Consider the following 15,230-nt stretch of genomic DNA (forward strand, 5'->3'; position numbering starts at 1 on the left):
AGGGAGTGGGCATCAGAGCTATTTTAGTATCAGAAATCGGTCAACATTATCTGGTATCCGCAAAGCTTAGTTTCCCACGCACCAACAATATGGCATAATATGAGGTTTGCATATTTGGACTCAGATTGGCCATCGACATGAATGTTTAGGAGTTGCTGGTAATCGGAGATTCAGATCTATTAGTACACCAAGTACTAGAAGAATGGGCTACCAAGAACACTAAAATATTGCCATGCCTACATTGTGTGCAAGATTTGATCAAGAGGTTCATGAAGATAGAATTCAAACATATTCCAAGGATTCAGAATGGGTTCGTAGATGCATTGGCTACCTTGTATTCCATGATATAACATCCAGACAAGAATTTCATCGATCCTATCCCGATTGAGATTCATAAGCAGTCAGTTTATTGTGCTCATATTGAAGAAGAGTTTGACGGAAATCCATGGTTCCACGATATCAACGAGTATTTGGAGAAAGGAGAATACCCAAAAAATGCCACACACACATAGAAGGGCACGCTTCAAAGATTGACCAACCATTTCTTTCAGAGCGAAAGAATTCTGTATAGAGGGACTCCTGATTTGGGATTGCTACGATGTGTCGATGCCAAGGAGGTATTTAGATTGCTTGAAGAAATACACCCTGAAACATGAACATGTTCATTCTGTCCAAGAACATATTAAGGGAAGGGTATATCTGGATGACTATGGAGACAGATTGAATAAAGTATGTACAGAAGTGCCACCAATGCTATGTCCATGTTGATATGATATGAGTGCCACCCAACGTACTTAATGCAACGAGTTCACCCTGGCCTTTCTCTGCCTGGGGCATGTATGTCATCAGACCAATTGAACCTGCTACTTCAAATGGACATATTTTCATTTTGGTGGCTATAGATTACTTCACAAAATGGGTCGAAGCTGCCTCATACAAATTGTGACTAAGAAGGTCGTAGCATACTTCGTTCGGGATCATATTGTTTGTCGATTAGAGTACCTGAGTCAATCATTACCGACAATGACGCCAATCTCAACAGTGATCTGATGAAAGCCATGTGTGAAACATTCAATATTAAGCACCAGAATTCTACAACATACATGCCGCAGATGAATGGAGCCATGGAAGCCGCCAATAAGGACATCGATAAGATATTAAGGAAGATGGTGGACAACTACAAGCAATGGCATGAAAAGCCATCATTTGCTTTTCTCGGTTGCCGCACCACAGTTCGTACATCAATTGGGGCAGCCCCTATCTACTGGTCTATGGTACTGAAATTGTTATACCTTCCGAGGTGGAAATTCCTTCCCTAAGAATCATACAAGAGGTCGAGCTCAGCGATGCGGGATGGATACAGAGCCGGTATGAGCAATTGGCTCTCATTGACGGTAAGAAGATGAACGCACTATGTCACGGTTAACTCTACCAGAATAGAATGACAAAGGCTTTCAACAAAAAGGTTAGATCGAGCAATTCACACCGGGGCAATTGGTGTTGAAATGGATCTTCCCGCATCAGGACGAAGCAAAAGGGAAATTCTCATCTAATTGGCAAGGCCCTTATATGGTTCACCGAGTACTGATAGGAGGAGTGCTTTTACTCGCAGAGATGGATGGAGAAATATGGCCAAAACCTATCAATTCGGACGCAGTCAAGAGATATCATGTTTAAAATTATTTTTGCACTTTCTTTTGATATAACGTGAACTATGCTTGACTTGATTCCTGTTTAAGAGGGGATTCCTAAGCAGCTCTGTGGGTTCGGTCACATCATAATAAAATATTCATTCCCCTATACGGTCATGAACCGGGGCGAGATTTTGAGTTTGACATTCTCATTACATCAAGGATCACCAAGAAGAGTATTGCAGGAAGTATGTATATAAACTGGGGCAGAATTTTGAGGAGGGTCCTCAAAATTCTGTGTTGAGAAGGTCGCAATGTCTCAAAGAGTGTCATAGTCTATGGTTCGACAAAGATATTTGTTTTATGCATCATCACATATTTTGAACAACTGTATTTCTTACAAATAATTTATCGCAAATACATATTTTCAAAAAATTTCATTTCAGTGGTAGCCATATGTTACCCAAGGTGACTCAAACAAGGCGTCAAGACAAGGAGCCAAGGCGAAATGAGGAATCAAAGTCACAAACCCCCGCCCCCTCCCAAAAAAAAAACTCACGATTTTTCTTTAGGTGCAGGCATTATAGAAATAACAAGCATGTCCAGAAATACATAACAAGAATGCTATCTTCACTGACTAAAGTCGCCAAGCGCAAACACGTCAAGCTAGGGACCACTTCCCCTCTCACATTTAATCGTTGCTTTCTTTGCATAGGGTTAAGCACTTCCCTTATTATTGCATAGGGCTAAGCACTGCCCTTATTATTGCATAAGGCTAAATTCTGCCTTTATCTGCATGAGACTAAACATTGTCTCCATTACACTGCATAGGGCTAAGCACTACCCTCATTATTTCATAAGGCTAAACGCTGCCTTTCTATGCATGAGACTAAACATCGACTCTATTAAACTGCATGAGGCTAAGCACTGCCTCCATTATTGCATAAGGCTAAAATGCTGCATTCCTTCGCATGAGGCTAAGCACTGTCTCCATTACACTGCATGAGGCTAAGCACTGCCTCCATTGCACTGTCTCCATTACACTTCATGAGGCTAAGTACTGATTCCATTATTGCATAAAGGCTAAATGTTGTCTTCCCTTGCATGAGACTAAGCACTGTCTCCATTATATTGTATGAGGTTAAGCATTGCCTCCATTACTTCATAAGGTGTCACGACCCAAAATCTCACCTGTCGTGATGACGCCTATCTCAATATTAGGCAAGCCGACAATCTCAATAAACCACCATATATTTTAAAATTTGAAATCAGAATAATTAAATTCAGCAGAAGAAATCTCACAATTTCAAATATAACACTCCCAAAACCCCGTGTCACTGAGTACATGAGCATCTAAATGAATACAAAGTCTGACTGACAAACATCACTGTCTGAAGTATAGAACACTACAATAACTAAACAGGAAGGGAATCAAGTCTGCGATCGTCAAGAAGCTACCTTGATACTCTCCAACAGAAATAACTCTGAATTCTAGTAGTCATCGTATCCGGGAGCACCTGGATCTGCACACGAGGTGCAGAGTGTAGTATGAGTACAACTAACTCAATAAGTAACAAGACTAATCTCTGGGCTGAAAGAAATGATGAGCTCCGCAGGTACAGTCCCGTAAAAATAATGGTAAAAAAATATAGGCATGCTTTCAAGTTCAACAGTTAAACTCAGTACAAGTGAAATAGATCAATATTGCATGATATGAGGCATATGACATCTCAGTAGAAAGACCTCATGTAAATACTGGTCATAAATTATCCGGTCACTCGGTACTGTTTATGGGCAATCTAGCCCAGGGGTGTTCCAACCCGTATATAAATACACATCAACTGATAGTCAGTCACTCCATACCGTATAAGGCCAATCCAGCCCTGGGATAATTTATCCCTAAATATAAATGATACGTACAAGATCCATGTCCAGATAACTCATTACTATACAAATAAGGCAAGTCCATGCCCTGGGAAAATCCATCCCAAATATATATATAAGAAGTAAGTAAGGTAATTCCATGCCCTGGGAATTCCATCCCGAATATCAATAATCATCTACGCTCACTGGGGGTGTGTACAGACTCCGGAGATGCTCCTTCAGCCCAAGCGTATACAAAATCAATATGGCCTACTGCAGGCGGGCAGTCCCGATCCGTATAATAACAAAGCCTATAAGGCCTGCTGCAGGAGGGCAGCCCCGATCTATAATAGTAAAGCCTATAAGGCATGCTGCAGGCGGGCAGCTCCGATCCATATAATAGTAAAGCCAATGAGTCCTGCTGCAGGCGGGCAACTCCGATCCATATAATAGTAAAGCCAATAAGGCCTGCTGCAGACGGGCAGCCCCGATCCAGAAAATAATAAAGCCAATAAGGCTTGCTGCAGGCGGGCAGCCCCGATCCATATAATAATGATGTATAAAGCCATTATGGCCTGCTGCATTGCGCAGCTCAATCCCATAAATATCCTCACAATGGACAATTATTACTGAGTGTGAAATGTATATTTTTAAACAATTAATTCAACAACAACACAACCCCATGGGTCCCAAAATATTGGCACGTAGCCTAAACATGATCTTTAATAGGAGCCTCAGCTCAATTTCTCTAACACGTGGAGAATGTTCAGATAATAACATGATTCATTAATTTTACAACTGCACGTGATTTATTCAAGACACAATTTCTGTGGTGCACGTCTACATGCTCGTCACCTATCGTGTGTCACCTTCAACAATTCATATCATACCAAACTCGGGGATTCATACCCTCAGAACCAAGTTTAGAAGTGTTACTTACCTCAAACCGATCAAGTCCCTACTCCGCGATGCTCTTGCTCCTCGATTAGGCCTCCAAATGCTCCAAATCTATTCACAATCAGTACAATACCATCAATACATGCTAATGGAATGAATTCCACAAGAAAAACTATCAAATTATCCCAAAACCCGAAATTAGCTCAAACCCGGCCCCCGGGCCCACATCTCAGAATTGGGTAAAAGTCACAAATTACGAACACTCATTCACTCATGAGTCCAACCATACTAGTTTCACTCAAATCCGACTTCGAATCGACATTCAAAGCCTAAAAATTCATTTTATGAAGTTTCTACAATTTTTCCCAAATTTCCACCTCAAAGTACTAATCAGATGATGAAATCATTGATATATTCATGTATATTAACCAAATTCGAGTTAGAATCACTTACCCCGATGATTTTTTTTGAAAAACCCATGAAATATCGCCACAAACCAAGCTCCCTAGGTCCAAAATGTGGAATAATGACCTAAACCCCGTTTATAAAGTGCACCTCTGGCCTCCCTCTTCGCGGTCCGCAAAATTTTGAGCGCGGTCGCGCTTTTGGTGGCTGCACTGCCAGGCATTAGTATTTTGGCCATAACCTTCGCTACAGATGTCCAAATGATGACTTCTTTACCTTTCCGAAAATTAGACACGAAGGGCTACAACTTTCGTTTTTGAATCATCTCAAATTTCCTTGGCCAATCATCTCGATAATCGATGCCGAAACCAACCAAACCACGTTCGAATAACCTCAAATTTTGCACACAGATCACATATGACACTATGAACCTACTCCAACTTCCAGAATTCCATTTTGACCCCGATATCAAATTTTCCACTGCCGACCGAAATCGCCAAAATTTTAACTTTCGCCAATTCAAGCCTAATTCCACTACGGATCTCCAACTCACATTCCGGACGCGTTCCTAACTCGAAAATCACCTAACGAAGCTAATGGAACCATCAGAATTCCAATACGAGGTCAAATGCTAAAAAGTCAAACTTGGTCAATTCTCCAAATTTAAAGCTTCCAACATGAAATTCATTCTTCTAAGCTAACTCCGAAATACCTTAAAGCCAAAACCGACAATTCACACAAGTCATAAAAGCTCGTAGAAAGTTATTCAAGACTTCAAATAGTTTAAAGGAGCGTAAATGCTCAAAATGACCGGTCGGGTCTTTACATAAGGCTAACTGCTGCCTTCCCTTGCATGAGACTAAGCACTATCTCCATTACATTGGATAAGGCTTAGAATTGCCTCCATTATTGAATAAGGCTAAATGCTGCTTTCCCTGCATGAGACTAAGCACTGTCTCCATCACATTGCATGAGGCTAAGCATTGCCTCTATTATAGCATAAGGCTAAGCATTGCCTTCCTTTGCATGAGACTAAACACTGTCTCTGTTACATCTGCATGTGGATAAGCACTACCTCCATTATTACATAAGGCTAAATGCTGCCTTTCTCTGCATAGGGATAAGCACTGCTCTCACCACACACAAGGCTAAGCTCTACATTATTTCGCTCTCGCATATGATTAAGCATCACTTGTTCCCTTTATCAGACGATCGATATCACCGCATCTTTGCATCTCATGGGCTGAACATCGCCATGTTGTCCGAAGATGTCATAGTTTAAAGGCATCATCCTCATAGCCTAAATACATCATGCCATGGCCCGAGGATCTCTTGAAAATGCATATCATTATTCAAAGGCGCCATAGTCCAGAGGCACCATCCTCATGGCCCGAGGATACCATCTCATGGCCTGTGAATCCCTTATCACACGCTTCATGGCCCAGGGCGTCATGGTATAAGGACATCATCCTCATCGTCTGAAGGCGACTCTCATGGTACGAAGGGAATTTGCATCATGTTTAAATTTCCATAGTAACCCTATATATATTCGTGTGCATCATGTTTTACGTTTTGCAGGTAACTCAGGAGGTAACCGTTCTACAAACGGGAGCGATTCTCGCTCCGCTTTCCGTTCACAATGTTCACATCCTTTGATTATCTCAAACGTAACCAATAATCAACAATTCTTTACTCTTCGTCCCGTAACCGTCCAAGTGTTTATCCCAAATATCCGTAACATTCAAATTCTCATTCATAATTTCAACCGAAATCACCCGTTACTCACGACGCCATCATATACAAAAGATCTTTCCTCGATACATACGACCACTCTTATAACAATTCCATCGGTTTCGTTCATCGTTGGATCCAGAACTACACATAGCCTGATTCCCATAACACCGGGGATATGTAGGCAACTCAGGAACCAGGGTTCGGCCACTATTTTTCAAAACCGTCATCCTCACTTATTTCGGACAAAATTGGTCATCATTTTCTTTATCCGAAAACTCTTTCATCATTCCCTAGTAAAGAGGGGAAGCCGTTGATACCCAATATTTCTCTCATATTTTATAAAATATTATATATATACTTTCAAAATATTATTTTTGCATTATTATCCAATTTACAATAGCCATAAAAGTATTTTCTATAATGTTTTCATAGCTTTTAAAGCTTTAAAATTAATTTCTTCCATTTAAATTGTGCAAATATTGATTTAATTATCCTTTCAAATTATTTTGTGATGACTTAATCATCTAAATTTATTATTTCCATGACATATATATTTTATAATATTTTTACTTCATTTCATATAATTATATTTATATTTGTTTAGCTATTTACGTAATTTTGCAATAATAACCTATATTCTATACATAATTACCTTTAACTACTTTGTTTATGCTAAAATAGCATTTTTATACTTTTAAATGTTAAGCTACTATTTTCAATCATTTTACTGCATAAGTAATATTTTTATTACTTATAAATTACTTGTTATAAATTATTTTAAATAAATTTTGTATATTTAATTGTATACCCCAATGAAGGACTAATTTTCGGACCAAAACAGACCCAAGGCATCTGGCCCATTCCATTTAACCTCTCAGCAGCCCAACCAAACGACCCATTACATCTGGCCTGCCATGTTTCCTATTCAATCTTGGCTGTTGATCTTAAATGATCAACGACCCATACTAAACTAGCCCCTCTCCTTATATCCTTCACCCCTAAACCCTAGAGACATTTCCCTTGAATAGTCGCCCCAAAATCCTCCTCTTCTCTCTTTAGAAACCCTAGCCGCCTCCCCCAATCTTCTCCAAATCCGATCAAATCTTGGATTCCTTTTGTGATTTACTTACCTTTTACGCGTTACCTCGTTGTTGCTTATAAGACTATGGTGGTACTTAGTACTTGCCCCATTTTTGGCAAATACCAGTCTTCGAATCAAGGAAAATTGGCTTCACCCTTCGAGATTTGGATGATATTTCATCTGTATACACTCACTACCAGGCCATATGGGTCCGATTCAGTGAGATATTTGACTATTTGTGTTCTCCTTTTGAATTAGGGTTTACCCGATTTACTCCTAAATTGATTATGGGTGATTTTGCATGCTTCTATTTCCTTATTTGTGTTCGATTGACTATATTTCCTTATTTGTGTGTTGATCTTTACTATTATATAAACCCATCTTTCCCTGTTCCCTTCTAAGGCATAACGATCACTAAAATTACTACTACAACTACTGTTACCACTACTATTATTCTCTCTACTCTCATTCTTCTATTCTTTCTACACTCTTGGTGGTGGCCGGCTGAAAGTCAAGGCCACTGGAATTTTTTCTGATTACCATTCTAGTGCGAGCACTGCTCGGGGATCGTTCGAAGCTCATGTGAACTCTGACGCACTAGATTTTGGAATTCCTGATGTTGTTCTTATTTTGCTACTGGCATTTGGTGGTTCTTCTCTATTTGTTGTTAAATTTGCGAACTGATAAGTGCTCAAACTCTCGCAGTTATGTTTTCTTCCCTATTTTTGTTCATGCTTTGTACACTCATGTCACTGAAACTTTTGTGAATCAATATGATACTATGCCACCTCTATTTGCAACATTATTTGCTCTGAAGTTGTTTGTGACTTTGAAATCTTTTTTTACCATTTGAACTCGCATAAAATTCCAACTCTGATGTATGTTTATTATATATGTTCAATATGAATGACTTTTGAGTCTTTTAAGTTTGTTTAGCCTAGCGGGTTTTGCCAGAATGCTTATTTCTGATGCTTGCCATGAGCTTACTTATCTTCTTTGTTCTAAACTCTTGTGATAAACCAATTCATGCCCAGAATATGTTCTAATTTGTGTTGAATTATTCATATATGATTTCCTAGAGTTAATTCTTGATCATGTTGTTAGCCAAACATGTTTTCCTGCTACATAACATGTGCTTCCTAATTTGTTCAATCCCGTGCTCCTTAATATTGCCTAAAACCTCTAGAATGAGACTTAATATCTAACCTCTTCTGCTATATGTGATTAAGACCTAGTGTCTGTATGTCCTGTTAACCTGGAGTCGATATATTTTCACTTGTCATGAGTTCTGGTATTATTTTCGAACCTTTGTACTATGATTAGTACTAAATATGATAAGTCTCATGTTCAACTAAATGACATGTTTGTCAACTGTTGTAAACTATATCCACCAGCATAGGGTTGTTATGATGTTAGTGACCACATGCTCATTAGGCTTCCATGTTATAACCCTCATATGAAGGTTGTACTCCACCTTCTTCTTGTTTATGAATTTCGCTAGGTTGTCGTCTGAAGTTCTTTTAATTGGTTCTATTTTGTAATGCTGTTTGCAGTGGTTTGGTAGTTTATGATATCTTGTCTTGTCGCTGTTAATCTTGTTTTCTGGAATTACTTGCCTGTATGTGTCTTTGATGCCTTTCAACTTGGCATGGCCTTGTCTATTGGCAGCCTTTTAGTTATAAAGACTAAGTGTTTAAGTTAATCCATGAGTAGTTCTGTTACCTGTATGGCTAATATGGTATCCATTAGCTCAATTAATGGAATTGTTTAGGCCTGGTATGCTGGGCCTACCTTTGGTATTGGGGGTTAAAAGTATACTGCCTGCACCTGGAGTTTGGGCCTGTTGTCCGCATGAAGTTCTAAGCTTATTTGAAGGCCAAGATGTATTATTGGGTTATTCTACATTTGTATTTGGGCCTATAATTATTTAAATAATCTGTAATAGCTTGTAAACTGAATGATGGGGAAATTAGTAAAAAGGGGGCTGGGGTATTCTAATTCTTGCATGAAAGGGTAGAAAACTTATCTATAAGATTTAATTGCTTTGTTTGCTATCTGTTTGACGTGTTTCGATTCTACACACTAGTAGAAATCATGCCTATAGGAATCACACACACTTCACTTAACTTGTCTAATACTTGTACACCATTCAAAGCAAGTTAGTTTAAGTAATTGCTATACCTGTTTCCATGCCTACTACTGTGTGCTCTTAGACAGCATGTCAATACGGATCAAACGCCTTGCTTAATTATTAGACAGCATGCCTATAGGATGTGATAATACATGTCTTCGCTAATGCTCATCTAGATATCATGACTATAGGATTTTAATCGATTAATCAATTACTTTTGCGGCTTTCATTATACTCCCCACCTAGATGACATACTTATAGGGATAAAGTATTATAAAATCAAGTTCAATTGTGAACTGTTAGAAACCCTGCCTATAGGACACTGTTACTCATCTAAGAAGCATGTCTATAAATCAAACGTAGTTAATTCTGGGCTTTCGAATAGTCTTACTGCCTCATTGCGCGAACAATTTAGAGATCATGCCTATAAGAATTTTAACGCCTTTAATCTGCAAATTCATTAGTCTAAAGCTGCAGTACCGCCTGTACGATACTGAAAATCAGAATCATATAGAAACCATGTCTATAGGACTTAACGACTCTAATGCGTCTGAAACTGTCTACTGCCTAACCTGCCCGCGTGCATTTGTTGCTATGTGTGGAAGTTAACTTGAGCCATTTATTGTCTTTATGTGAAGTCCTATATATTTTGAATGTGCGCCCTAATTTTATCATTTTTGAGCATCCTAAGTAGAGTCTAGAGCCACCCAAATAGTAGGTCCAAAGCCTTCTGAACCATAGGCATGGGACGGGTAGCCGCACGCATAGGATACGACCTAGAATTGAATTAAAACGCTTTTAGGTAAAATACTTTAATATAGTAATCGGGTAGCATGAGATGATTGTCTGTGCCCGCTGAATAATATGAGCAACCCCTACCCTAAGGGAGTTGCGAAGTATTATTTATGTTGCAAAGGGTGATCCTTTAGGCTAAAAAACTTAGGATACCCCTCCTTTGTATATACTTATTGTACGCACTTAGTCGTTGAATTTAGAATAATTAAGTTGTACCTTGTAACTTCCAAAGACTTGTACTAATTATTTTTATAGTCTAATTCTTGTGCGATCTTCATCACACTTGTTTATATTTTAGTAGAATCTTTAAATTCGTTGTCTTCCCTCACTTATATGATCACTTAGGACAATTATAATTCGGTAATCCATAAACTTCGTCTGAGACCCATATTTGTGGACCTCAAAGAGTGTCTAACACCTTCTCTTTAAGGTAATTCGAGTCCTTACCCGATCTTTGGTGACGTAGATTAATTAAACAGAGTTATTCGCAATTAGGTGCCCTAACGCACCTCAAAATCTTTAGGTGGCGACTCTTCTCTTTTAATACCCACTTAAAAGAGTTGTCACATGTCGAAACCCGCTTTCGAGAGAAAAAGGGGCGCGACATTGATATCCTTTTTGCCAGGGGCCTGCATCTCACGATGCAGGTAATGATTTACAGGTTGACGATTCAGAGCGCTAGGATTCTCGTACCAGCTATTAGGTGAGCCCCAGTTCATTCGGGGTATTACCATTACTTTACAATCTTTCAGTATTTAAAGACAATCAGTGTTTTCAGTAATTCATTACTTCATAGACTAGAGTAACACTTAGACTGAGTCACAGGCTTTTCATGTTAAGCAATGTTGCTACATATATGTTTCTGACTTATATTAGTATTTCCGCACTTGATTTATATCATTCAGACTTTCAGTATATCAGCATGTGTTAGATTTTCTTCCGTATTCAATATGTTATGATATCACATGTTGATTCAGTCAGTCAGTTGGTTCACTCGGTCGCATGTAGTCAGGCACCGGGTGTCGTGTTACGCCCAGGCCCAAGTTCGAGGCGTGACACTTTTTGAAAGAGATTAATAAGGAAAGTGTGCCATTTAAATTTGAACGGAGGGGGAGTATCTAAGATCTTTCTTAATTTCTTGAGAATATAATCTTGACTAGATTAAATGATCTGTTAAATAAATCCAACAGTTTCAAAAATTAGTCAACTTAGTTGATGAAAGCTTTCTAGAGACTACGAAGACATCAGACAAGAACCCTAGAACGACAAAGTTGCTGACATTATAGCTGGCCACTTCGGAAAGCGTTGTCTAATTGTTGCTCACAAAAATTACTAAAAATTAAACCTATGTTATTTGAACGAATGAAAAGGTAAGTCCTCAAAGTTACGACCAATTAAATATTTTAGTTTCAGAATGAATGGATCTATATGTGGACGATAGTAAAATTTATGCGACGCCCAACAGTTAACTGACATTATGTACTTGTTGAATTTAACCTTCTAACCACCTAAGTTTGTAGTGGGGTGGTAAGATGTTTTTAACTAGGGCCTCTAGTTTAAGTCCCGGAAGGAAATGATCTATGGTAAGGGGAGCTTTACTCTCCAAAGTAGTATTCTACCGTGTGAATTTAAATTAGTCGGGCCTCAAAGTGAATACTGGATATCGAATAAAAATTAAAACATAAAAATAAAAACCTTCTTTTCCAAAAACAAATTTCTTAATGTATGTTGGACCAAGATATTGTTCATAATATGTATAAGTCAGAACATAGAGAATATTTCGTACATCAACGAATATGGAAATGTTATACGTTATTAGATTATTCTATTCATATAAAAAAGACCTAAATATCGGTAAACCGACATCTAGAAAGCTCGTCTAATATGTTTAATTCGATTTATAACTTATATATTTTATAAAACGACTTAACGTTTTAGTTCTTTCCGTAAACAAAACTGATTGAAACCGAATTACTAGCATTCTTGATTGCTTAAGCAACTTTAGTTGATTATGATTCTTTTCTTTTTCTTGTGGTGGTTTTTTTTTTGGGGGGGGGGGGGGGGGGGTTTGGAGGGGGGCGGGGGGAGTGGTTTATAGTAATACTTATGGCTCTTCTATCTCCATGCACCCATTATTGCACATCCATTTTAGTCCTACGGTAAGTGATCAAACTTTCCACTCAACCGCTGGTTGCTGCTCGTCTTCACGTGCCAACCACCAATACAAGAAAACGTGGTTAAATAAAGTCATCAAAATTTGGTACAATCATATAACCAGAAAGTACACAATGTATAAGCACTTCCTACTAGTAAATAACATGCCCTATACAAGAATTTAATTCTCACATGACAACCCCCACTACTATTTTTCTTTAAATCTTGATTTTTTCTTTTCTTCCCATGCAAATGACTAGTCTATTTAAGGGGAAATTATAGCTAGTCAATAATCGATAAAGAAAAAGAGAATTGAACTTTTTAACCTAAGGTGTTCGATTTTACCCAAAGAAAAATATGGTAGTGAAGGTGTATGGTTCAGCAATGGCTGCATGCCCACAGAGGGTCATGGTTTGCCTTATAGAGTTGGGAGTCAATTTTGAACTTATCCATGTCGATCTTGATTCTCTCGAGCAGAAAAAACCTGAGTTTCTGACTTTACAGGTATACTTTTATTTTCTTCTAGTTTTTTTTAGTCACCAGTAATATGTGATATACTAAAAATATTTAATACGCGGAGTACAAATTTAAAGAAAAGAAAAAGGAACATGTATTGACAATTAAATTAACTGTTCTAATTTTCTGTATTTGATGGGAAAAAAAATTCCTGCATTTGAGCTATTATTATATAAACTGCTTGCTTTAATGTCTTTGTCCTTTTCTTGCAGCCATTTGGACAGGTTCCTGTCATTGAAGATGGTGATTTCAGGCTTTTCGGTAACAACCTATTAGCTTTGCATGACTTACGTTGTAAAAGAGTTGCTTGCATAAAATATATTCTCTTCTATACATAATACATATACACACACATTTAAGCCAAGTTCAAACACACTACCACAAGGAAATAGTAGGCGTAAAGGTGTTCTGCGTCGAACTAAGCGGAAAAAGGTCAAATTTTGTCCCATCGTATCCTTCTTATTGAGCAACTTTATTGTTCGTTAGACTTTCAGTCTAATATTACTCCTGCAATTAGGAAAAATTTAGTTTTTAATTGTTTTTAACTCGTATTAGAGTTTCAACTTGAATATAATTTTAAACTATAGTCAAAAGTTAAGAGGTAAATTTAGACTTTTTTTCTTGAAAAATTTGGACACATGGAGTCCACTTCTCGTTAGTGACAAAAAAAAAAATACGAGACGATTTGCTAAGTGCAATAATATAAATGGACCAAAAAATTAACGGAAAACAAAATTGAGCAATCAGGAGCAAATTTGGCCCATTCCCAAACTTAAATCCCCCTTTTCAGAATCATAATATACACCACTACATGCAATATAGAAATTATACACTAATTAAACAAGATATTAACGGCTATTTAACTTCTCAAAGAATTCTATATTTTTCAGAATCCAGAGCAATAATAAGGTATTATGCAGCAAAGTATGAAGACAAGGGCACCAAACTAACAGGAAAAACATTGGAAGAGAAAGCTGTAGTAGATCAATGGCTAGAAGTGGAATCCAACAACTTCAATGACTTGGTATACAACATGGTACTCCAACTCGTCGTGTTTCCTAAGATGGGACAGAACAGTGACTTGACACTGGTACACAAATGTGCCGACAAGCTAGAGAAAGTCTTCGACATCTATGAACAAAGGTTGTCCAAAAGTAAATACCTAGCAGGAGATTTTTTCTCACTAGCTGATCTCAGCCACCTTCCTAGCCTTAGGTTTTTGATGAATGAAGGTGGCTTTGCACATTTGGTAACGGAGAGAAAGTGTTTGAATGATTGGTATTTGGATATTTCGAGCAGGCCTGCTTGGAACAAAGTGTTGGAGCTTATGATAATGAAGAAATCAGAGATGCCTGCACCCCTATTTAAAGAAGTAAAACTTTAAGAAAACTAACAACTCTTATAAGCTTTCTTCTAGATTTCATTTCAAGCGGCCGGCTCAAATAAGTATGGGATTGAACTTTGAAGCACAATTATTTTGTTGTATGTTACAACAAGAGTAGAGTCAAAAACAAATTTGGATTTGATATATTTATTGTGATGTAACGGGAAACAAATTTTAATTTTAATTATGAGTTTACGTTATATAAACATTGACATGTGTATATGTTATATCATCACTTAAGTTGCATACCTGCAATAATCAGTAACTCAAAATAACAAATATGATCTAATAACATGGAAGATATAGTAAATAACTTTTATAACATGTTACAATGTTGGTTTAATTTTTATTTTTCGTATATAACGTATTATACCAGATTTTTCTCGAGTTTGGTTCCCATTTGTTGTTGTCAACTATGAGCTTTTTACTTTTTCCAAAAAGTCCAACAGATCCATTTGATAAAGGACAATATGGGCCTTAAAGAGAACCCATTTAAGTTTATGGGCTTTTTTTCATTTGACATATAGTCATGACCCAGATAGGTATCAATAACTCACGTTTATCACTTGGAAAAAAACAAATATAAGGAGGGAGCTCACAACTATATAAGTAGATCCACCAAACCAGCAGAAAATTTAA

General features: G+C 37.7%; 1 protein-coding gene across 1 annotated transcript; it reads left to right on the forward strand.

The window, feature by feature from the left end:
• Positions 1-12,939: 12,939 nt before the first annotated feature.
• Positions 12,940-14,797, forward strand: LOC104121360 (glutathione S-transferase F11). The gene is made up of 3 exons (XM_009633335.4): positions 12,940-13,195; positions 13,420-13,468; positions 14,098-14,797. Exons 1-3 carry the CDS (start codon positions 13,049-13,051, stop codon positions 14,589-14,591), a joined length of 690 nt encoding a protein of 229 aa, XP_009631630.1. The 5' UTR covers positions 12,940-13,048; the 3' UTR covers positions 14,592-14,797.
• Positions 14,798-15,230: the final 433 nt, after the last annotated feature.

Source organism: Nicotiana tomentosiformis, chromosome 2 (assembly GCF_000390325.3).
Source record: "Nicotiana tomentosiformis chromosome 2, ASM39032v3, whole genome shotgun sequence".
In the NCBI taxonomy this organism is placed as follows: domain Eukaryota; kingdom Viridiplantae; phylum Streptophyta; class Magnoliopsida; order Solanales; family Solanaceae; genus Nicotiana; species Nicotiana tomentosiformis.